The sequence below is a fragment of the Mustela putorius genome, unplaced genomic scaffold, assembly GCF_011764305.1.
Source record: "Mustela putorius furo isolate JIRA1106 unplaced genomic scaffold, ASM1176430v1.1 tig00000129_pilon_pilon_pilon, whole genome shotgun sequence".
Taxonomy (NCBI): Eukaryota; Metazoa; Chordata; class Mammalia; order Carnivora; family Mustelidae; genus Mustela; species Mustela putorius.
In genome coordinates this window covers 13,350,888-13,376,812 of record NW_025421290.1, presented here as the reverse complement: position 1 = coordinate 13,376,812, position 25,925 = coordinate 13,350,888, and the positions used below count along the sequence as shown (strand labels likewise).

At 40.3% G+C, this 25,925-nt stretch overlaps 1 protein-coding gene across 4 annotated transcripts in view; it reads right to left on the bottom strand.

The window, feature by feature from the left end:
* DAAM1 (dishevelled associated activator of morphogenesis 1) overlaps positions 1-25,925 on the bottom strand; it is a 162,691-nt gene that overhangs the window by 43,195 nt on the left and 93,571 nt on the right. For all 4 annotated transcript variants that reach the window (XM_004738862.3, XM_004738865.3, XM_045070058.1 and 1 more), the window contains exons 4-11: positions 11,654-11,725; positions 6,376-6,470; positions 3,780-4,113; positions 3,077-3,187; positions 2,856-2,959; positions 1,152-1,218; positions 836-953; positions 259-397 (exon numbers count right to left, since the gene is read on the bottom strand). In XM_004738862.3, coding sequence (XP_004738919.1) covers positions 259-397; positions 836-953; positions 1,152-1,218; positions 2,856-2,959; positions 3,077-3,187; positions 3,780-4,113; positions 6,376-6,470; positions 11,654-11,725 — 1,040 coding nt within the window. The remainder of the gene's footprint in view (positions 1-258; positions 398-835; positions 954-1,151; positions 1,219-2,855; positions 2,960-3,076; positions 3,188-3,779; positions 4,114-6,375; positions 6,471-11,653; positions 11,726-25,925) is intronic.

The following is a 25,925-nucleotide window of genomic DNA, read 5'->3' as shown; positions in this document are numbered from 1 at the left end:
CATTACAAAAAACATAAAAGGCCCACTGCCAAAATACATGCTCTCTAGGTACAAAAATAGTCCGCTGCACAGAAAGCCCTCAGTATGCTTGAAACCCATTTAAACCCGGATGTTACTCAGATATATTACATACATATATATACTCATATTTGACGTCTAGAACATTTCAGTTCCCCCAGCTGCTATTTTAAAGTAGGGAAAAAATAAATGTCTTACATGGTGACTATTATCTCACAGACTGCAAAATAAGAAACTTACATTCGTACGACATTCTTAATGTTAAAGTTTTCCAAAGGTGTGGTGTCGGGGTCCTGTCCTTTGTCATTTTGAATAACTATTTGCTGTATAATTCTATCTAGTAGTAGCCAGTACTGAACGGTGTTGCCACTTCTCTTATCTAAAAAAGAAAAGAATGGTGGAAAAATACTTCAAGTTGTTTCTAAACTAGGATGAATATTTTTCAATAGTGGTCACCCACCAGAGCCACAGAATCAGAGATGTTTACATCTGCACCAGCACTTCCCAAAGTTTCTGGAATTCCGACATGCAGTGATCACTTATGTGATTGAGAGGCACTTTCTAGCCTTTTCGAAATGTGTTGTGAGGCATATATTTATTTTTAAAATCAAACTAGGTTATAATTCACTTCAGTTTTGGAATGTCACAATACACAGCTCACCATGGAGCTGTGTGGAGACACTCTGGACTGTCACAAAACCAAGGTATGTAATCCATGGTGTGCACCCGACCTAATCAGTACTGCTCAGAAGACAGGGCCCTTTGGATGATGTCCAAACATTCGGAAAACACACGTGTAAGTCACAAACACACTCACAAGGCATTTGGAGGCAGTGGTGCAGGATGGACATGAAGTGAGGGTAAGCTTCACTATGGGTCAGCCTCTTCCTGGTCAGTTCAAACATCTGAGTCGCACTTTTTGTGTCTATGTGAACCTATTCCATATGAAAAAGAAATCTAGGTCAAGCAGCCAATATCCTCAATATCTGCAAAGCAAGGTAAGCAAATCCAAGGCAGCCAGCTAATCCTGCCACGTGGGCAGCAGGTTATACCCAGTCCTTGTCCACTCAACACACAATAGGGAAATTCCAGGAGCTGATGAATTAAATCAGAATAATCATGAGCATACCTACCAGTTCAAATCTTTTGGCAAATTCTAGTTCATCTTCATTTCGGAGCATTTCAAAAAAATCTAAATGTCTGAAATCCAATAAAAGAGAAGCTATTAAAAGTAGAACATCCTACAAACACAAGCACATGGGAATTAGGACATTAATATGAAGGCCTTTCCTGAATATTCATAGATTTCTCTAAAAGAAATATGACAACAGGGGCGCCTGGGTGGCTCAGTGGGTTAAAGCCTCTGCCTTTGGCTCAGGTCATGATCCCAGAGTCCTGGGATCACCCCCCACATCGGGCTCTCTGCTCTGCGGGGAGCCTGCTTCCTCCTCTCTCTCTCTCTGCCTGCCTCTCTGCCTACTTGTGATCTCTGTCTGTCAAGTAAATAAATAAAATCTTAAAAAAAAAAAAAGTAAGAATTAAGACAACAAAATTTGGATGCCTTTACTTAACTGTTCTAAGGAAAAAGACATACTCTGACTGAAATTGAGATCACAATAAGAGACAAACCTAAAAACCTAGGATGGCTGGTATATAGTAGGCAATTAACAAATATTTATCAAATCCAAGAACAATCAAGTCCAGATTCTGCTCAGAGACTCCCTTATGGAAAAATAATTCTGGGGGTGCCTGGGTGGCTCAGTGGGTTAAGCCTCTGCCTTCGGCTCAGGTCATGATCTCAGGGTCCTGGGATCCAGCCCCACAATAGGCTCTCCGCTCAGTGGGGAGCCTGCTTCCCTCTCTCTCTCTGCCTGCCTACTTGTGATCTCTGTCTCTCTCTCTCTGCCAAATAAATAAATAAAATCTTAAAAAAAAGAAAGAAAGAAAGAAAGAAAAATAAGTTCATATATCTACACTTGCCTGACTGATGAATTAAGACCAAAGAAATACTCATGCCATTCACTTATTCATTCAAGTATTTACTGAACCCCTACTATGTATTTTAGACACTGAGGATAAGTTCTATGAAGACAAGTACATCAGGGTAAAGGGAAAAGAGAATGATGTGAGGTGATGTGAGTTGTGTACACACACTGCTTGGAAAAGCTCTCTCTGAAGGGAAGAAGGGAATAAGCAATTTAGACATATGTGGTAAGATCTTTTAATGCTGAGAAAATAGCAAGTGCAAAGGCCCTGAGGCAAAAGTATTTGAACACGGTCACAGACTACCAAGGAGAAGAGCATGTTCAGAGTGCATGAATGAGGAAGAAATGCAGTAGAAGGAAAGGTCTGAGAGCTAGCTAGTGGGATAGCTTAGAAATAGCAAAATGATTACAAATGAGCAAATGAACAAAAGAGTAAAAATTCACATTCACAGAATGCCTCTCATGGTGCTAAGAGATTCCATGTCTTATAGTCAATCTTCATAACAGCCCACAAAAGATAGTGGTCATCATTATCATCATTATTATCACTATTTCTTTGTAGGGGGGAACCAACCAGTAAGATTCAGAAAAATTGACCACCTTGACCAGAATACATAGCAAGTTAGGAGGTAGCATGAGGACGTGGATTCAGTCTGATGCCACACCCGCATTAAATTCTCTATACAATGTGTTACTTCTTTCACTGACAAAGTCTAACCACAAAAGCACCATTCATTGAACTAATATTCAGGAGCCAACTCTTTATGTTACAGAAAGGCCACATGCAAGTCACAGGCACTACGTACAAGGAAAAAAGCATGAGCTATCTCAGATGATACCAATCTGACTTACCTATCTAATGTTGAATTTTCATGTTCCCTTAATTTATCTATTACAGGTTGAATTCCTAACATCAGAAATTCATAGCGAAGATGAAGTCTAAAGTCCAAACTTTCCTGAAAGTGAAAGGGTGATAAAACACATATTTATGCTTTTTGGACTCACAGAAACCTTTTTAAGAAGATTATTCTTTAATAATCCATGTTTTCAAGAGTAGCATGGAAGGTTCTTACCACTCCTGCACCTTGGCTTAGCACTGCATTGATGAAGGACATGATGGCAGTCTTGAGACTCACTTCATCTCGATACCGCCCTGTGCTTTTATCCAAGTCGTTAATTAATGTCTATCAAGGATACAAACATAAAAACAAAGGATGGAATCATCAGTAATCTTACACTCATTTTATTGATTTTTATGCTCAGAAGTAAATGTTTTAAATCTTGCGTTTACTCAGAATCACATGCATCCATAGAAAAGCCACCTTTTATTTTTCTTAAAATATGTTCAAAACACTCTACTTTCAAAATTCCTACATCACCTATGTCCATTTATACATGCATACAAAGTACAAAAGACTGTGCTTTTGACTTGGTTTGTTTTTTATATTTGAGTATAAATACGGTGACATAATCTCACTGTTTATACTGATACTAAATCAGGAATGATAACCTGTGAAATTTCAGGGAACACTGCATTTAGTGGATTCAAAAAGATGTGTTGTAGGAAGCAGGGCCAAATTTTCAAATTCAGTAAATCTAAAATCCCAGGTTGATCAACTAGTGAAGGCATATTCTACTCTGGTACTAAAACCCAAGAGGAAGGAAACGCTTGAGTCATCACCACAGAGGAGAATCTTAAGTGACGATCCCCCTTCAGGGCCAGGAAAGCACCTGTCAGACGGGGTGGATGACAAAGTGAAGAGTGAGCGTGCCTACCTGAAAGCGGGTTCTTTCGCTGGCATACTTCTGGTAGTGCAGCATGGCCTGCAGAACCTTCTTGTGGCCCCCGGGAACCAGGCACACGGCGCCCAAGATTTCCAGCACGGCCACCTTCGTTTTAATGTTCTCTGTGCTCAGACTCTGAGCAATCACATTAATACTCTCAGAGTGGGCCAGGACATGAGCCCGACCTTGAGAGTTGTTCATTAGCGCCTTTATACATCCAATGAGAGAGGTATGTATTCGAGACTCTGAGGTCTCGTAGTCCATGGTCTTTAGAAAGTTGAGAATACATGACAGGCCATCCAAGTCAATAAATCTGGTTACAAACCTGGCAGAAGAAGGTTAAAATGGATCAGACTTAGGTCTCTTTGCGATTTTCTAATAGCCCTTACTGGAAAAGTTTTGCCCGGACAGGAGAAAGGAAGATGTAGTTCCTGAAGTATCAAAGACCTCATGAAAAAAGTCTTCTGAATTCCTGACCCCCTCCTCAGCACAAACCCAATGGTCAGCTCTACCAGATATGTGAAATAATCTCTGTTTGAGATAAACAGATCTCAACCGATACAAGAAATAAAACCAATGAATGGATCATAGAGCCACAGTAAATCAAGAACACGAAGACACTCAGAATATGTGGTCTTAAAGTCCTGTGTTAAGGGGCGCCTGGGTGGCTCAGTAGGTTAAAGCCTCTCTCTTCGGCTCAGGTCATGATCCCAGGGACCTGGGATTGAGCCCTGCATGGGGCTCTCTGCTCAGCGGGGAGCCTGCTTTCTCCTCTCTCTCTCTGCCTGCCTCTCTGCCTGCCTCTCTGCCTACTTGTGATCTCTGTCTGTCAAGTGAATAAATAAAATCTTAAAAAAAAAAAAAAAGTCCTGTGTTATTATAACTTCCTAAACACCTTTATGTTAATCAGTGAAAGTCAAAGAACATCCTTAAGCTCCAGGATATTTGCTTGTCAAATGATAATCTATATTACTAACATTTTGTAGCAAAACCCTTCTTTTGTAGGACATGCTCTGAGAATGCCTATATATAAAACAAAGAAAGGGCAGCTGGCTGGCTCAGTCCACAGAGCACGTGACTCTTGATTTTAGTGTCATGAGTTTAAGCCCCATGATGAGCCTGGAGCCTACTTAAAAAACTAAATAAATAAACTGCTAAAATAAAACAAAAGTGAGCCTTTGTTACTGCACATTAATTGATACCCATGGCATTTATTTACTGTAAGCTGATCTATGAGAAAAATTCATGATGCACATATACACGTGAAACTCTGAAAATTTCAGAAATAACGTAACTTGTTTATATGCCTACTCCAGAAATTTCCAAACTCACTTAGTTTTGGATACCTATTAATATCTGAGAATGGAAACACACACACAAATAGAAAAATACTGATGTAGTTAGAATTGGTACAAAGCCTGTCATATAACGGCATAGGATTTTTGATAAATCAATATATTTTTCTTAGTTAGCATTTTATAGTCAAATAAAGAAAAGGAAATCTTTATTTTCCAGCCATCTCATGCAGTCACACAACACAGATATAGCCCAGCTGGTTAAATCAAGTCGCTTCATTCACAGCTCCCATGTTAATGAAATGTACCTATAAGCAACCCAACATTCCACCAAACCTTAAAGACTAATAGAAAATGAAGGTGTGAGAGATACACAAGTGGAGGCTGACTGCCCATATTTTTAAGTAACAGTTTCATTGAGATATAACTCGCATGCCATAAAATTCATACTTTCAAATGTATGAATATTCACAGAGCTGTGCAACCACTGACATCTTCTGATTTCAGAACAGTCTAGTCATCCCCGAAGGACCATTTCCCCCTCTCCCCAACCCTAAGAAACCACTAATTTTTCTCTCTGAATGGTTTGGTCTTTCTGTCTATATGGATTGGTGTTTTCTGGACATTTCATAGAAATGAAATCATGCAATATGTTTTCCTTTTTCATCTGGCTTCTTTCACTCTGCATAAATAACTTCAAGGCTTGTCCATGTTGTAGCATGTATCAGTAGTCTATTCCTTTCTAGAGATGAATAATAATTCATTGTATGGATATATCACCTTCTATTTATCCATTCATCAGCTGATAGAATTTGGGTTGTTTCCACTTTTTGGTCATTATGAATACTGTTAACATGAACATTCCTGTTCCCTCAGCTATATATCGAGGAGTAGAATTGACAGGTGATAGGGCAACACTATGTTTAACATTCTGAGAAACTGTCCAACTGTTTTCTGAAGTGGCTGCACCATTTTACATTCCCACCAACAATGTACAAGGGCTGTGATTTCTTCACATTTGCACCATCACTTGCTAGTCTCTGTCTTTTTAAATTTACGTCATCTTAACAGCTGTCTGCATATCTTTTAATTGAAGAAAATCAATTTATTGAATGTTCAATGATTAAAATATTTCACCCATGATTCAACTGAAGGTTTTTAAGGCTTCCTTGAAAGTTTGGCTCTTGCAGAAAAAAGAAAAAAGGAGGGTAGGAAAGAAGGGAGAAAAAAAGGGCAGAAGAAGAAAAAGAGAGAGAGAGACCAGTAATACATGCTATCCAGGAAAGAATTACCTCATTGGCTTTGTCCTTAGTGCGGTCTTCAAGCTTTCTATAGTTTTACTTCTCTCTTCTTCCTCTTCCTTCTCTAAAGCCAGGAGAGATTTTCTCTATGCAAAGAAAACTGAAGTTACCTCTTCAAATTCTATGATTTAATTAGGATACAAGCAAAACAAGTCCACAGATTACATGCTACTATCACTTTTAATACAAATAAACAACTAATAAATCTATTACTAGGATTACTATAAAACCAAAACATAGAGCAAAAGTACTAAGAATTCCAGATTTGTGACCTCTACTGAATGTTCTTTTAAAATTTGGATAAAGCTTTAAGAAATGTTTAGAAATCTTCGGTAGAGATTAACTTGTCCAACTATAGTTATATAACTATAACTACACTCTGATGAAAACATTACTATTTATATTTGATAGAAAGAAGATTGGATCTGCAGTTAAATACAGCATTCTGGCAACTCAAGTTAGTGACACTATGACACTATCAAACCACGGCAGTTTGTGTAATCCTCAAGCCAAAAAGTAGAATCTTCTACACTTTTTGTTATGCCAAATCATTTAACAGGAACAATCAAATTAGACCTGATACTAAGATGAACAATTCTTTCAGAATAAATACTTAAGTTCTAAAAATGATTCAACATCACTTGGAAATGAGGCTGTGGAGTGTGTGCTTGAAGGAGTGGGTGGGAGGCTTACAACCTCCCTACCTGGGGATCCGTTGAGCACAGCTTCCCAAACTTTAATGCGGAGATGGATCTCCTGGGGCTCTTGCTAAAACGAGGGCTCTGATTTGGTCTGTCTGCAGGGAAGCCCAAGATGCTGCACTTCTGACTAGTACCCGTGCAGTGCCGATGCTACACGTCTATGGGTCGCACTCTGTAGAGCAAGGCTCTCAGGAAGATCTCAGTTGACATTACAGTCACGGGTGCTGTGCATGTGAGAAAGTCTATTCCATTCCTTTGAGCCCATGATCACCTAGTTGTACTAAAAGTATCCTCCAGCCTTAATGGCCTCAGGGCCACTGGTCCGTTGCCATCATCCTGTTCTGAACATGTGCTATTTGAGTCTCAGTCTCCCTTCCTGCTACCACTTCTGATAGAACGCATGGCTGGGAAACAGACGGGGGTATTGTAAGGCAGCGGGGAAGGGAGGTTTGGCTCCTGTGTCTGTTTGGCTCCTTGTGTCTCCAGTCGCTCCCTTTCTTTCAGGACTACAGATCATCAGAGGGTGACTTGACTTCATTTTTTCAAGTTAATGGTATCAGTATTAAGTAACTAAATGGGAACTAAAACCTAAATTTGACTTCACAATTAGGAGGGTTAAAGCTCCAAAGAAATATATCAGTATCGTTTAAGGCAACTGAAATAAAAATCAGTAAAGTCTTATTTTCAAATGCGTTACTGTTTCTGCTGACACTGTCCTCTTGCTGGTGATGTGCCTGGACAGCTGTGACCAGGGGATGGTAGGGGAGGAAGCTGTGTGCAGAAATGGCCAATAAATTTCTTCACGGCTCTGTGAGACCCATTCCCTGGAAAATTCAGCCTGAATCCAGCCAAGTATGTTTAATCTCCTATGGCACAGCTGAACTCGTTTAGACTCTGAAGCAATCACTTTGAATCTGCAGCTCAGAATCAAGCTGTTTATGAACATCACCGCTTGTTCCTAAGCTTAATCACACAAAACTATACCCAAATTGAAGACACACATTTCTTATTATGGTTCACTAATACCAAAGAAAGATGCACGTAATTATTCTTTTAACAATGTTGGAGAGGATGGAACATCTGCATAAAAACAGACTACAGTAAGTCTTTTGCTAGGAGAGCTGGGAGATTTATGAAAAGTCAAGAAAATTGAATTAGAATTTCCTTTCCCAGTGTAAGGACCATTACCTTCCTTTTAAAACAGAGGCAACACACTCTTTTCTGTATGTGATACAATTAGATTTGAATAAAAAATTGTGTTTGTTATACTAAGAAAACTAAGGGTATGCAGATGAACAGGATATTCCAGTATGACTTTTCAAAATAAAATCTATTATATGAAGTCTAAAGTTTTCAAGCTTCACATTTAGGAAAAAGGCTTGATTTGCAGCTTTTCACAGATAAAGGAGACATTCCTACTTTCTAAAGAGAGCTGCTAGGCCAACCATCTAGTATGCCCCTTGGCATACGCAGGTCAGGCTTGTGGCGGCCTCCCTGGGTGCTCTCTGCACTTATTCAATCCCCTTTGCCTGGAAGTGGGCAAAGGACAAAGCGCCTCCTGGTAGGATCTGATGAAGGCTACTAAGGTGTGCACTGGAACATCCAGTTCTGAGAGACACAAAGTAAGCACAGAAATCACTCCTGTCTAGGTGTCTGGTACTAAGCTCCTGTTGGAAACATTTCACTGGTATGAAATCAACAAGGCAGTCTGCTCAGCACTCTGAACTTCACCTCACATCCTTCCTCCCTGGGAGGGCACAGACAAGCCCATTCAAAGGAAGCCCAGGTCCTTCTCGAACTTATTGGGCTGTGCTTTTATGATACTGTTTTTCACTCTTTAAAAGCCAACAGATCACTCTGGGGTCCTCTAAAGAACAAAGCATTCTTGTTAAGAAGCTTACGCAAAGTCACTGAACTTGTTCCGCAGACCAGTTGAGGGCTGCAGTTCTGGACCCAGGCTGTTCATCGGACTCTGGAGGCATTAAAGAAAACAGATGCCTGCCCCAGCTCGGAAAAGTCGGGACGTGGGGGTGGGATTACCAGGCCTCTTTTACTTGCCAAAGGGTTTTTAAAAACCGTGTGAGAGGCAAATTAGAATGGAATCTTTGAGCTCAGTCTGATAGGTTTACATTCCAGCTCTCCTGTTCCTAATTAGATGACCTTGGGCAAGGTAACCTTTCTCCAAGTCCTAGACTCCTTATCTATAAACAGCACTTCCAGCACCGGGTGCTTATAAGGATTTAAAACAACCCGTAAAGTGCCTGTTATGCTGCTGTCCCACGCTGCACGCTCCAGAGAGGTAGGGATTCTGAAGACAAAGGATGGTAACAGCGTGGATCAATCCCCTTCAACAAATCCCTAAGCTAGAGAGCTCAAGTTGAGCTGCCAGGCTGTGAAAGGATTTGGAGGAACTGTAGGTCTTTCCAGTCCCCAGGGACAATGTCTCAGGCTCTCTGCTGTATACTGTTGGGAAATCTCCAATACGGTTAGCAGAGAGACCAGCCAGACCCACAGTAGGAGGCGGTAGCAACAAATAAGGTGAGAAAAACAGAAAATTCAGCATAGGGATTTTGGTCTCACCAGACCTCTTTGTTCATTACATACACAGGAGTTCTGCAGGCTCACTAACTCAGAAGTTGTTATTGCCTTTTACCTTTAACCCTAGAAAGACGCCACCTCTGTCCTTCCAGGAGCATTAGAAAGCTTTGTTAGGTGTTAAGCACGTCAAGAATAGCAAAGTGACTGACAATTTAATTGCCTTGAGATACTCTTGGAAAGGATTTTGGAATAGGAAGCGAATATAATTAAAATGTAGATGACTCGTGAATGCAGCACAGGGTTGTCCAAGGAGCTGGCCGAAGGAGAAAGAAGGCTCTTACAGAAGTGCTTCATACTGGCACATCACAGACCTAGTGCAGGAAAGGAGCCAGGGTGACTCCGTACAAGGCATGGGTTAAGTCACTACAGGACAAATTAACCTAATTGCCCCCAAAGTGCGAAGAAAAAAAAATGCCATAGTATTTAGCACTTCTCCATTTATAGAAGTGAATTCATTAACGAAGAAGCAACTTCCCTTGTTATATCAAACAATGCTGACTTAATTAGAAAGCAAGACTTTCTGCCCCACAGCTCTTTTTTTCTCTACCAGCCAGGAACAAGAATTTAGAACTTAATTTTCAAATGCAGGAAATGTAAAAGGCTCTAAGTTATTATTGCTCAGGCTGTGCACAGAAAAATCCCTGATGGTCGTCATAAGCCCCACACTTTGCTAACATAGTCATACAAATACTGAGATCACTCTTTTCTCATCTTTGCCATTATGTAGGATGCCTTGGACAAGGAGGCGTTGGGTGTTATTTTCTGCAGTGCTTTTAGACTAGAAATCCTCAGGGCAAAAGCTTATGCAGTTTCTTCTATAATTTATACAGCTCTAAACTAGGCTGTTTATTATTCATTGTGCAACAGCAAAAGAAGCATCTTCAAAGAAATAGCTAGAAAAGAGGAAGCTACTAAAAGTCAATGTCTCTGAAAGTTTAATAAAAGTGTGATTCACATATTGTAATCAGTTTTTAACTTTTGCAGCAGCAGCAAAATATTAGACAATTAAAAAAAAAATGTTTGCCTCAGTATGAGGCAGCTAATTGTCCAAAAGGACCCTGGGAAAGGAAGAAGAGAAAGAGGTAGAGAAAAATACTTATTATGGAAGCTATCATCTTGCATGGATATTATAAACTGAAAGTTGAACCTAACAGAGTGATCTTAAAATCCTGAGTGTACCCACACGGGTGAACACTGGTGTACCATGGGCAATCACCGATTTTTATCGACATGAATAGGATTTGAGTTAGTAAGGCTCAAAGGTTGAGGACTTGTTTTCTGCTTCATATTTTAGCTGGGATCAATACGTGCCCTGAAGGGTGCTCAGAATGCTGACATTACACAGCATCCATGTGATCAGAGGCGTATTTTAGGCACTGAAAATGCATCTTAAGCAATTACTTAACCATAGATTTCCCAAGAACACCTCAGCATAATTTTTATGTCTTTTATTCACCACTGATTCCATAAACTCCCTTTGTTATTTACAAGAGTGAAGGAGCACCTGGCTGCCCTGCAACATCAAGAATCCAGGAGCTAAGCAAGTCTGAGGTGGAAAGGAGAATGGGCGGAGATCAGTGAAGGAGCAGTTCCATTGTGTAACTGTAAAATGCTATTAACGTGTAGACTACTACTGCCCTAACAACGCTACAAACGACTGGTAAGAGCAACTGCAAGTTAAAGTTGAACATAAGCCAGATTTAAGATTACATTTCCTCTTATAATATTAAACTCACGTATATTTTAGTGTGTGCTGATTTTATGTAAAACATACAGGAAAAAATAATTTCGCCAAGTACCACTTCTGCCCTCCTTTTCACCTCCCCCTACCCCCCGCAACACTGAGTGTTTGGAATGGAGTTTGGAAAGATAATGACATTTGGTAGTTCTTCCTCAAGTGAATTTATTGTCCAATTGTGTGCTAAATTTGCCTTTTAAACTGTGTGCCATTGAACAGAAAGTATACCTACAGCAGCCATGGAATTGAGCTGATCGATGTAGAATTCAGGCCAACTTGTCGCTCCCTTGTTTTCTTCCTGGTCCTAAATAGAAAGCAAAAAACGTAATATACCACCAGATATATATACACAACAGCCATAAGCACATCCGACTTTCAGAGCGTCTAGACAATGGCCTAGATAAGCCATTAGAAGACAATGAGATAGAAGATGTCGGTCTTCAAATGTTGGCTCTAATCATCAAACTGTTCCCCCACCAAGGGACAAGACAGTGCTACAGACAGACTTAGGTGTGACAAAGGGGACATTTTCTGAACCACAGATCAAGGGGAATTTATTATTTTATCACTTTTTAAATTTGTATTTTTTTAAAAATTAAAAAACAATGTACATAAAATATTGTATTCGTTTCAGGGGTACAACATGGTGATGCAGCATTTATACATGGTATGAAACGGCAACCATCTGTCACCATAAAAGTTAGTACAGTAGGGGCGTCTGGGTGGCTCAGCTGGCTAAGTGTCCAACTCTTGATTTCAGGTCAGGTTGTGAGATCAAGCCTTGGTCGGGCTGCAGCCTGGGCATGGAGCCTGTTTAAGATTCCCTCCCTCTCCCTCTGCCCCGCACCCCCACACCCTGGCTCACCCTCCTGCCCACTTGCTTGCTCTCTTAAAGGAAAAAAAAAAGTTTGTACAATATTGTTGACTATAAAGGGGAATTGAACTTAGCCACACCATGGTATGATATTGTTTTCCTTCAGGGGCACAATAACATTGGGAAGGGCACAGTGTTTGTTGTGAGGACAAAGGATGTCTAGCTCCTATGAGCACTGAGGACAGCATTCCTCAACTATACGTCTAGATTAAATCCACAAAAGGAGGAAAAGTGTTTTTAAGAATGACCACAGGATTTGGCCAGTTGTTAATTAGACTATTTCAGTTAGTTTACTCAGACTCCAGAAAACAGTAACAATTTTGAAGGGTTTCATTTGATGTAACCAAAACAAGGTACTGCTTCAGATGAAATGGTAGAATAAAGCCTGACCCTGGATGGATAGAAGTAAAACAAGCACACACTATTCACAGGCCCAGCCCTCTTGCTGTGACAGCTTGTGAGTTTGAGAAATGCATCTGAGCTGATGGGAACTGGAACCCAAGGAATGCAGGAACCCCTTTCTAAAGGTTACTCTGGCCAGTCTTTTGTCTTACAAAACAGGGTGACCTGAAGCCAACACCAGAGCCCTCAGGGACTCTGTGGATAGTAGGTCCCAGCCTGAACCCTCACCTCCCTGCAAAATCAGGGGTCTGTGGCTTCTGCTCCACACGAACACCAAGTCTGTCAGAAGATGGCACTGTAGTTGGAACTTCACAGGCATGTCTGCACACCTATGTGGCTAGAAGGCATTTGTGTGACCTAACAGACTCGAAGAGGAAAATTTCAGAATTCTCTAACTTCACTTTCAGAGAGCACCTTAATACAACTGTACCCCCTGTCCCCTTGGAAGATATGCTGGGCCAGGTACATATAGCTGCTGGGGGATAATGAAGTAGTTACTACCTATTTACTAAGGTTAGAATCTCAGTCTTTGGGATAGCAGGTGGGGCTTTTAATTTCAGCCCTATACTTTACCTCAAAAACACTTTTTGAAGCAAATCTTTCTAGGTGGGTCTACTGCGGTGAGATAAAAGAAATGTAATTTCAAAACTATTCGCTAAGTAGTCACAAAAAGCAGGCAAAGTAACTCGTGCTTACGGTGCCTTAAAAGCCGGCAGTAACAGATACCTGAACTCGAGCAGTTGCACGAATTTCATCTGGAGACTGAACAGGCCAGATGATGGGGACAACGGCTAGAGCAGCAGCTTTGAAGTTGGACTGCATTACACTTGCATGGTTTTAAAAAGCTTAGGAAATCTGATGAGTTTTCAGAACAGTCCTTGGTTACTATTTAGCATGTTAATAAAGTAGCTACAATGGCAGTGTAAATGCTGAACCCTTCTCTCCTCCTAAAATGGAGTATTAAAGTTAGCAAAACCCTGCTGTTACCAATGTATCCAGCAAGCCAAGACCTACAGCGATAGCCTACGGTATTTGAACCTATAAAATCAAATAGAAGGTGCCAGATCTTTTTAGTCCCTCAAACTAGGGCAAGTTTCCAAAACTACAACAAAATCCTGTCCTGTGTCTCGGGTCCCCTGAGAGCCTGTCTATGGCAAGCTTAATAGTCATGGTTAACAGAACAGGAGATCATTTTAGAAGCTGAAGATCAGTATACAGAGAGAAATCTTTACACTTTGAAAATGCTTTAGTAATGTAAACATATTAAGAGTAGACCTAGATACTGTAGTCAAAACAGGGGAAAGACAGCTTCATTTTTACTTCACATGCCTCAGAGTTGAGAAAATCATATGAGCTAACGTATGGAAAAGCTTCTCATAAAAGTACTGTTATCACTATATTCCTGGGGCTGATCCTCAGAGTTCTTCATCTCAGCAATGTGTCTCCAGCTTCCTCTGTGCAGCCCTGGTCCTTCGATACAGATGTGTCCTCCGGTAGCCAAGTGAAACACGTCTGTGAATCAGCTCTCTGCTCCTACTTTGTGCGGCTGCTAGAGTCTGTAGTTATGCAGAGCCACGGGCCAGAAACAATGAATGCAATTGCTGTCAGGGAGTGGGGATCCCCTCAAGAGCACTGGACACTGAGACAGGCTGAGGGGAAGAATCTCCCCTAAGAAGTCCACGAAAGAAACTGCTGATGCAGTCGAGATGTCTGATATTCCTGGAAAGCACCTGGGTCCTATGTGTTACCAGCCTCTAATGTGTTATTCTTTGAGCCATCTGCCACCCCTCTAGTTTCTTTGTTACAGAGAAACAAGTGGAAAAATGAATAAGATTGTATAGAGGGCATTAGTTGTAATGAAAGCAACAGCAAATCTAACACATTCAGAGCTTACTGTGGGTCAAACATTGATTGTTCTAAGCACTATGCTCTTCATGTAATCTACTGGATGGGGGAGCCGCTGTTTCACTCATGTTAGTGAGGAGGAAACCGAGCAAAGAGAAGACCGGTAAGCCGCCAAAGGTCATCCCATTGGAAATTCAGAGGCAATGGGAAAGAATCAGGGCAACCTCTTTCCTAAAATTAGACTTCAGATTAATCACAAGCAATCTGAAGTAAGTACAAAGCTGGCCTTTCACTCTTAACCACTTAACTGTATAAGAAACTCAGATGTGGTTAGTTGCCAAAAATGAGTTTGCTTTTCCCTAATCCTTTATTGCTATTTTTGCTACATTCAACATTTCTGAATATTATTCTAATTCTGAATATTGTTCTAAGGCCTGATGTCTTACTTGGATGACCTCTGATCCCTTTTCTCTAGACTTTTTCTGTGGGAACTCTTCTGCCCCCTTATCAATGCCTTATCTATATATAATGTGTGTGCATAGAGACAGCACTTATGAAGCTTTTCCCTAACCTGTTCTCCTGTTCTGTTACATACCAGTCTAATAGCGATCTTCACAGGGATTTCTCAAGTGCGCTTGAACATGAGCTAACAGCATTGAGCAGTTCAGGACCCTGAATTGCAAACAAATCCCTCCCTAAATTATACACACCTAACCCTGCTTTTGACCACTGCCTTGACCGATTCCATTACAACTTTTCTCGAATAAGAAAGAATATTAGCTTCATTCTATTCTTTAAAAAAGCTATTTTTCCTTCTTTTAAAACAGATTGTAGGTAACACCAAACGACCCCTAGAGAAGGTTTTGCCCTATGAGAATACAAATTCTAGCAATCACATTAGATCCTTTTACATTCTACCTACAAAATGGCTAATTCATATTAAAATCTAGTTTTGATTTCTTTTAAAAGTGTTATAAACATTTATTTGCATGCCTATTTGCATGCCTATTTTTAGGTCTACTAAATAATTAGCACTGAACTGATACAAACATTTAATGTTGCTAAATTTTCTGATTACTGTTTTTAGATAATATTTGCAAATATCACTTAATTTCAGAGCGATGGGATAGTGGAGTGATGACTACATTGGCCATCTGAAGATGAGATTCCAGAACTTAACTTTTTGGTTTACTTAATCAGGATTTCTTGGTAAGTTTGAGTATCTCTGGGCCTCATTTTTCTTTCTCCAAATTGAGAGGGTAAGGCCAGACTGTTTCTAAAGTCCCTAGAAGTTCTAAGATTCTATAGAACTCTGATAGTGAGGTTTTATGGAAAACCAGTGTGTACTCTCCCTAGTTCGAGGGCCCAATTTCTAAAACCAATGATTTTTTTTTTAATTTATGTTGTTCAGTGACTCAATTACAAAATACTTAACTTTCAACAACTACTTCTTTTATAAGGTAATTAGAAAGGGGGAAAAACATTAATTTTACTATTTCTCTAATCCAACTCCTCCTATTTCCTTGGTAGGTCGATAGTCAAGCATAAGATAATACTGATGGACAAAACTTCCCACTGGATGGAGGCTCTGACACTTCACTTTGCTTTCAACCTACACTAACTAGTTTGAAGCTCTTCTCTTATTATCTACTTTGTTCCCATTATCTCACATTCTGAAGAAACAACAAAACAAAACAAAACCCCCTTTGCTAGAAAAGAAAAGTGGTACAGCACAAGGGACCTTCAAGAACATTTACTTTCTTTTCCTTTAAATCAGGCTTTAATTAACCAACTTATTTAGAAAATAAAGAAACAATAGTTTTTTTTTTAACTTGGCCTCATTTTTAACTGGCACATTTTTCATTCCAGATCTCTAGTCAGTGGCTAGTGAAAAAAATTCCAAGAGATCCTCCCCGACTCTCTTTAAATGTACAACAGCACATTTATTTTTCTCAACATCACGTTGCCCATAAGAATAAATTTTGTACTATTTCTTTGTACTTTTTCCACGCTAAACATTCACAGCTATGTCCCAGACTTTCTTCTCTCATGTCATGATCATCTCTCTCTACCAAGCCAAGCTGGCTGTGTTCCCCTTCTACCACGATCGACAGACACCTATTTGAATCCTCTGTCACTCACTACTTCTGGTAACTTATAGGCAGGCAAGTTAAGTGACCTCACTATGTGACTCAGTTTTAATCTCCTTATCTGTAAAATGGGTGCCTACTTCACTGGCCCTTGTGAGGATTTAAAAGATTATTACAAGTAAAGAAGGCACTGAGAACAGTACACACAGAACATGATTGATAAATGTTAGCTAGGATGATAAGGATAATATTCCAGAATTTCCAGCTATGGACATTGTTATGCTAGGACTAAAAATTTGGAGGTACATTTGGCAGTGATTGTTCAAATTTAAAACACACCCACACAGCCTGTGTCCTTCCTTTAAGTCTACTTTCACAATGATATACTCACACAATTATATATTTAGCCCACAATTATATATTTACACTTTTTTTTTTACCACAGTGCTGTTTTGAGTCAGCAAATAAAGTGAACAAATATATGGCAAGGGAGATGGCTGAATAAATTACTTTGTAGCAGTAACACAGAATGAAGGAGAATTATGTAATCGCATTCAAAATGACCAAATATAGTATGGAGGGGGCAGGGCAGGGAGGAATGCCTCCGAAAACCATTTCTCATCTGTAGGGAAAAAATGTGCACATAACATACAAACATTTCTGGAAATAAACACAAGAAAATTGAACAATGGCTACCTCTGGGTAGGTCTTTTCTTACTAACCTTTGTATAATTCAAACTTATTTTGCCACAAATATTCACTATTTTCATAGTTAAAACAGAAGTTCTAAAGCACTGTATATTCTGTTAGGACAAACGCCTTACTTTTTCAGATGTTCTGTGTAACACAAAATGCATCAGGTCAACAAGATCCTGGCAACATTTGGGATGTCTCTGTTCTCTACACCGGGGGCACCCCTCTGTTCCCCACAGCAAAAAGGTAAAAAACATTTCGATGTTGTCTTCCTCATTGGATTTTCTATTTCTATAACATACTACAACCCTAACATCAAATGTTCATGTAAAGGAATTTTATGATTTGTCCAAAGATTTATGTACCTGAAGGATGCTAAAATTTTCAAAATTTCTACCCCTACATATCTGTGTGGCAAATAATTTCTTAGTAACAGCTGAAGACTTTCAGTGAGACTCAAAGCACAGTTAAAAAAATTAAGTCTTTAAGTATAACTTCTTTTGAAATTAACACAGGGCAAATTTTTAATAGGATCATTTCCCAAGTAATAATATGTAAGAACTGGTAGAGTTTTTCTTTCATTTCAGATGCTGTTAGTAAGACCCCAAACAGGCTATACAAAGGTCAATTAATTGCAAAGGACATGTTCTGTGGTTGTTCACTAGACCATAAATCACAGGCTGAAGCAATATGCACTTGGCCAACTAAAGCCATAAATTTCCACATCACTGTTACAAACCTATGAGATTCTTAGATAGTACTTGTGGGAGACATATCCTTTCACTGTCTAGATTGGCTAAAAACCCTCTAACGATGTAGAAGGGTAACTCCAACTCAAATAGTAGAGACATATTAAGGTTTAACTAAATGAACTTCAACAGTAGAAAGGCACTGTTTCAGTATAATACAAAGTAAAATTCATTTTGGTAATTTTTAATATAGGACAAAGGTAACTAAATACTAAGAAAAAGCTGTTCCATTTATGAAAAAAATGGTACTAGAACACATGTTAACTGTGATCATATATAGGATCAAGAAATCCCATCCCTTGTTAACAATCAAAATAGTTACCTGTGGCATTAAACGGTCATTGCGATCTTGTTTTTCATGGACCCAGCCCCATATACTAATGAATGCAACAGATGTTAACTGAATTTACTTTGCTCCTAGAATTTTTACAGAATATGAAAGACAAAGGGGACAGACTGGCCAAAATATTTTATTCTGTTAGGTATGATTCCCTGATGGTCGTGTCATCTACTAAACTCAAGTGCATGATAGGGAACAGGTCGAAGGAACAGGGAAGGAAGAGCAGGTAAGATGGAAGATGGAAAAGTATTTTGTGGAAGTCCTTGCTGATTACTTCTGCTGACTTTCCCTTCCGGCTCAATAATAGTGTTATCAGTATCTTCTCAAAGGACAGTCATGGTGAAGCCTGACAGACCAGGGGTTGGCAAACTTCTTCTGGGTGAGGCCAGGTAAGTGTCTTAGACTTTGTCTGGCCACAGAGCCTTTTGCAACTCTGCGCTGGTACAGTGTGAAAGCAGGTACAGCTAACACTTCCATGAAGGAGCACTGCCCTGTTTCAATAACACTTTATTTGCCAAAAAACATTTAAGTGGCTGGATTGCTGTCATGCCCTGTGCTAGAACAAGCTTGGCTCTCAAGAAGGCAGGAAAGCATCAAAGTTCAAACGTGGGCATCAATTTTTTTCCAGGTTATCTCCGCTCCTGGAAGCCACTCCCTTTCCAGGAAAGCCCATCCGTAAGTTAGGATCAGCTCACAGAGTATGTGGAATTTGCCTGGTTACCTGCGTTGTTTTCTAGAGAAGTAGGATGTACCATGCCGGAAAAGTCCACCATCTTCCCAAACTCACTGCTCCTTCAGAAGCAATGTAATCCTGCTTGTTCAAATAGGATAGGGGAACCTGGGTGGCTCAGTCAGTTAAGAGTCAGGCGTTTGGTTTTGGCTCAGGTCATGATTTCAGGGTCGTGAGACTGAGCCCGGTCTCAGGCTCCGCACTCAGCGAAGTCTGCTTGGGGTTCTCTCTCTCCCTCCTCCTTGCGTGCTCTCTTTCTCAAATAAATAGATAAACAAAATCTTTAAAATAGCATAGCATCCTTTAGTCTTTTAAATCCTGATTTTGGCCTCCAAATCTTTGTCTTGTTGTTCTTTCCCAGGGAAGAGAAACAGCAGCAGGTCCACGGACCTGGATTCCTGAGTCCGCTGCTTGCTCAGTCCTTCGTACAGCCTTCCTTCCAGCCCCTCGCAGTGGGCTAAAACTATACCCTACATTTGACACTTGCCAGACGGAGGCAGTTGGTTTCAAAAATGAATTCCTGTGTTGTCACATTTCATGATAGTCATGCGGTCCCCGGGACAGCCCATCTGGTTACACTGCTTGGCCACTGTCACAATTACACATCAAGTGGATCTACTGCCCAAATCCGGCTGGGCCCACACAAAGAATGAATACAGAACAGCAGCTTCTGCATCTGCCAGGAAACCCAACACCTCCTCCTAAGCCTCCGAATGTCAGTCAGTTTCTGGAAAGACTGGAGGCTGACTTGCAGTAACAAAGGCTTTCATATTTAGCACTTAGAACCACGTCAGAGGCGCAAGTCTCCTTCCCCATTTTTCCCGGTGCTGCAGAACATCTGTATGTTTTTAAGGAGAGCTGTCACATAATTATATAGCAAGGTCTCTGATCCCAGAGACACCCTACTCCAAGTTACCCCTCACAGGGGTCCTTCATATAAGGTCAGCAGCAGGTGATCGATCCTAATTCTCCGAGAGAAGGCTTCAAAGAGTCCACAAATGTTTGGAACCAGCACCCTCACTGACCCTTTTCTAACTGACTGTTAGAAAATTCACCTTAGAATGAATTGACAGATGTCTCCTTGTAACTTCAGGCACTTGCTGGCCTTCGTTTTGCCCTTGGGAACTGCATGGAATAAGTCTAATTTCTCCTGTGAACAATAACCCTGCAAATATTTAAACAATTTGAATAAAGCTATTATGTCCTCCCAAAGTCTTCCCTTTACTAAGCCAAAAATTCTCCACTGGCTATACAGCATAAGTTTATCCTCCTTAATTCATAAATAAATCTCAAATTTTCCATCAGTTTATCACACCCTTATGTCTCCTTTTTGAAAAAAAAAAAAATAACTCCAACAAATATATTTAAATTCCTCTGAAAGGGATTTGCTCGCATGTCAATGATGCATAACTCTAGAGTGTCTTTAAGAGGGCGTCTGGAAGATTTCTGACCAAAATATCTACCCAAGAAACACAAGTTCTTGCTTTCTTTCTTTCTTTTCTTGTTTTTTTTTTTTTTAAAGATTTTATTTATTTATTTGACAGAGATCACAAGTAGGCAGAGAGGCAGGCAGAGAGAGAGGGGGAAGCAGGCTTCCTGCTGAGCAGAGAGCCTGATGCGGGGCTCGATCCCAGGATCCTGGGATCATGACCTGAGCCGAAGGCAGAGGCTTTAACCCACTGAGCCACCCACGCGCCCCAAATTCTTGCTTTCTTGATGGTTTACAACAAATAACATTTATGATTTAGAATAAAAGATACATGTCTCATGAAGCACAGTAAAATATGTGTAGTTCATGTTTTATTAAGTATACATATTGTAACATCATTGGCCATAAACTCAGTAATAAAACAGGTCTTATAAGATGGAGGACACTTCATCTCTAAAACACAAATATAAATTAGCAGAATTTAAAAAGGATGAATAGGACCTAGGCTCACTAGTTGCTGAGAAACGTTCTGGGAAATTCAAGCTTCATTTATTAAATCATTGCTTTTCAAGTGTTTGGATTCCACTTACACTGCCCTTGCTTCTTTCTTGTACATCATCTTTTCAAACATCATGGGAATTTCTTCCTTGTATGTGTGTGAAGTTGAACACCTCTTCTGACCCCTGAGCTCTGCTCTTTCCAGATATAAAAAGGCTCACTAGAATCCATATACGATGCACATTTTCCCACAGAGCCTCCTGCTATCATATCATGTACTCCAGTCTAAAATATTATTCAAGATCTCGGATCATTTAAAATAAGTTAGGCCCTTCTCTAACAATTCTTGAAGTTTACAATTCTATATTGCTATTGATAGAGGATAATTTTTAAAAGGTAAAAGCATGGCATGAACTGATGTCAAAGATTTTGCTGAACTCATTAATAATAAATGAGGGAACAAATAAGATGTTACAACAGGTTCAAAAGCGAATTTACAGGCAAAGGCGTATATAATTATGTAGGTGTAAATAAATGCAAAAATGATCATCAGGAAATAATCAATTGTACTGCTACTGTTCTTTTTTTTTTTTAACATTTTTCAGATTTCTTAAATAGTTTGAATAATGTAAAAGTGAAGAACACTCTGAAGAGTGCTATAATAGAAATTTTCACTACATTTTTTCCCATTTCAATATAACTACACTGTAGCTGAATAACAGATGCATGACTAGTACTTCCTGGTTGAAGAGGACACAATCTATAAACATGTAATGTGGAAGCCACACTGTATGACTAACACTGCTCTAGGCCCCTCACACCTAAATTACCCAGATGCTCAGGCGTGTCCAAAGCTCTTGCTCAAGAACACCTACCGTGTCCTGACCACTTCACCTCAAACTGCTGGTTTCTGCTGCCTTGCCATGGCTGTGTGGCACGGTTTCTACTTGTACATCACTGAGTTTCTGACTTGAAACCACTGAGACCACTCTACCCTTCCACCTTATAACCAGCTGCACCTGGTTCTCTAGCCTTCCCAGAAATTTGTTGGGCGAGTAGTTGGGGTATTTCTAACAATTCTTGCCCAGCTCATCTGAGGGCAGGGAGCTGTGAGCTCAAGTGAATTTTGACCTGCTCCTCATCACCCCAATCCCCAGCCAGAAAAAAAGCTGTAATACTCGACCATGGTAGCCTAAGAGTTTGGTCAGGAGCCCAATACCCTTTAGGAGTAACACAGAGCCTACACAGAGAGCAGCAGAACTATAGTGCTGAATGCAGACTTCTCAAAGGCACGACAGGAGCAGAATCCCTCTGCTCATCATGCCCAAAAAATCAGTTCTGAACTGAAACTGAAGAGGCATCTGCTTTCCTTCTCATTCATTTACCCACCCAATAAATAGTCATTGAGTTTTATAAAGGCCTAGGCACTGTACTAGGTATTAGAACCCATGAATAAAAGAACAAAGCTTCTGTTTTCCTTGTTAGTGAGGCATGAAAACAGGACATAGGACACTGAGGAGAACAGGATTTCAAACGTTAGCATTGAGAGTTTCTTAGAATATCACAAACTTCTGACAATAGGTTCTCAGTTATTACAAATATAGTTACAAAGAACTAAACCCATTTGTAGAATTTACTCCCTTTTTTTTCATCATGATAAAAAGAAACAGCCAGTATTGTTAACGCTCCTGCATTTTTTACTAATCTCCAGTCTCTATCAATGTATCTTCTAACTTCAAAATAAAAATCAAATGTAAGCATTCCTAAGCGCAACTGGGAAAAATGGTTTGAGACATTTCTTGATAGCACAAAATGTTACATTAGTGTTCTTTATCTGTCCCAAGCTTTATTTACACTGGTAAAAATGATCCAAAATTTCTGAGTGGGTTAAAAGAAACACTGCGTATTAAAAATTAGCCTTGTGCTACCTCTCAGCCATCTCTCATTTTTGTTCTCCCCCCGAATCACAAACCCCGATAAAAAGTGCCGCTTGAAAGAGATCTGGTCTTCCTACGAGGACAGCAGCAACGGAACAAAGAGAAGAGCAACAATAGGACTTCAAGAGCACAGAGACAAATGGCATTTCTGAAACAGCTCAGGGGCTCAGTTTGTTCGAACACCCTGTTCTTTCCTGAAAAAGCCTTGGCTGACTTTCCAGAACCAAAATCTTGAAAGTCATATGCTACAAGGTCCTGGGGGAAAATGCATTTCATGTGCTGATATATCTAAGAAAAGAGCCACAGTCTTTACCTAGAGCTAAAAGCAGAGACTTTACAGTCCACTTCCTAAACTATGAGGCATTTATTTTATTTATTTTAACAAGTCATTTCTTTGGCAAAGCACGTCACAGCATGGAGTATGACTGGAGCCTAAAAATCTCCATCAGTATAACTTCAACATCTGAAGCCAATTTTAGATGACAATTCCCCCTCATTTTCATGGCAAAGAGAAAGAAACATTCTCCAATTATTATTTTCAGAAATGATACAAGCCCACATTCCCCTGTTGCCTATGACACAAAGGTATACAATGACATAAAACAAATCACTTCTGTGTAGCTTGTTAAGAGTCGAGTCTTTGACCCATATGCCACGACGGAGTGCCACAGACCCAGGTACAATTCAGTCCAGCTGGCTGGTAAATTAACATGTTTGGACACACATCACTAAACCCGTATGCAGTGTGGAAATCCAATCAGTGGTGTCAATGGCCTTTGTTGCCTCACATCTTGCTACCAGATTTGCAGCTACCAGACCAGCCTTTCAGAATGTCGTAAAGCAGGTTTTGATGTTCTGTAACCTGCTCTTGGGAAAACAATCAAAGTGTGTTTATGATTTGCAATATAATGCTTAACACAAGGCTATAAAGAGAGGGCTTTGGAAAACAGTAATTAAACTAAGCAGAGAATCAGTAAGCCGGTAAAGACATACTCCATTCAGAGAGCCATTCTCAGGATGACTGTGAAAAATGCTAGGACAGGATTAATAGTTCCCCAAAAGGGCGGTCATAACCATACTTCTGATTGTAAGTTATCACTTACTCTCGGCATACTACTGAATTAACGACAGCATTGGTGGCAGAAAAAATAAAACAGAAAAGCATCCGTTAGAAGATGTCACCATCTCAGAAATGCCTAAATGTGAGGACGTCAGGAAGTACATCCTAGAAACTGAGGAAACATAGCCTGTCTTCCCTTACATGGGTGGACAGATAAAAGGATACTATCTTAAGACTGCTTAAGACAAATGTTGTTCCCATACTGCACTGAAGAAGAACAAGAGAATTTAAGACACTGTAATTTAAAGTTGGTATTCTTTGGTAGACTTTCTTACTGTAACCCATTCTAGCTCCACAAATTACTAGGTTCCTGGGATATAAGGAATTTGGAGAACCCCAAATTAGAAGTATTAGCCGCATATTCTAAGTTACACCGGAAGCTCAAAGTTCCTTCCCACTTCATGAGGGGGTGAAGCTCTGAAATGCACTAAGCAGAAAGACTATGGATTCACAAATATTAGGTGTGCTGGCGCTATTAGTGAAAAGAATAAAATAAATATGTATATAGGAAAAGCTCAGGGAAATGGGCTTTTGTTCTTCTTTGATACCACTCCTAGAGCGGATACTTCCTCCCAGTGATGTCTTGCATAGACCTACCTCCAGGAGATGGTGACATCAGGCAGGCTTGGGGTATTCATTCTATGAAAGTAGGTGCCAGAGCATTTAGAGAGTCTGCAAAAGACCAGGGAAGACACCAAGGGTGGGGGTGGGGGGCATGGAATATGATACTTACATCCGACTACAATCTAGGAGCAAGAGGAGCACTCCAGGGCAAGGATGGCAACATTGGCTACATATGCCTCATTCTCCCATCATGTGTCATGGCAGACATTGCTAATTAATTACCACACTGGTCTTACTGAATCCATTCATAATCTCTCAATGTTCCTCAAAGTGCTCCAGGCTTTAACCCCCAACTATTCAGAGCTGGTAATCAAGATAAACCTCTTTGCCAACTCTGTTTGAAGTTAGTCACAAGTGCAGTCAACCAGGGAAGGAAGCCACAGTCCTAAGGAATGCTGAAACCAAGGATGTGCATCCATCTGGAGGGTCTCCTGTGCTGTAGGGCCCTCAGGGACTCACTGAGCTGGTGATAATCAGAGTAAGCAGCTAGTTCTGGATTCTCTGATGTGAGATATAATAATATCCCTTTCCACCAGAGATACAGCTATGACCGAGACACTCAGTGTGTATTTCCAAAACTGCAGGTGCAGAATTTTGGAAGTGAAAGAAGGCGGTGCCTCCGTGCTTCAACATACACAGCCAAGGGGCTCAAAGGGCCTCACAGAGCTGCATTTTGAGCCTTGGTTCCATAACAGCACTCTTGACAAGGACTCTAGCAAAGACTGAGAGCTCCAAGATAGTCCTGTACTGCTAACTCTACAATTAACACATAATGGAATCCGTTCTGTACTAGAGCTGTCAAAAGGAATCTGCTTAAGAATTAAGATTTGGAAGCCCAAACTAGCTGCTCCATGGCAGTTGAGAACCACTCTCCTCCCAGGGATTCCATTCAAACCCAAAACTACAAATTTTTTCCAGCGACTAGAGCTCAAGTAGGAGTGTTCTCTCCATAGCACAGCACCAAAGGATGAATGAATGGCAAGCAGAGAGAGAAAGCCGGGGGAGTTGCTTTTCAAGCCCCCATTCCAGAGGGAAAAACAGATCACCACGGGACACAAAACACCCACTCTCCCCAGGACTCCACATTCATTGATTTGTCAAACCAAGATAGCCTACTTTTTCCCAGCTCTGTATCACTTACTAATTTCTATTGTTGTTTGAATGATTAAATGT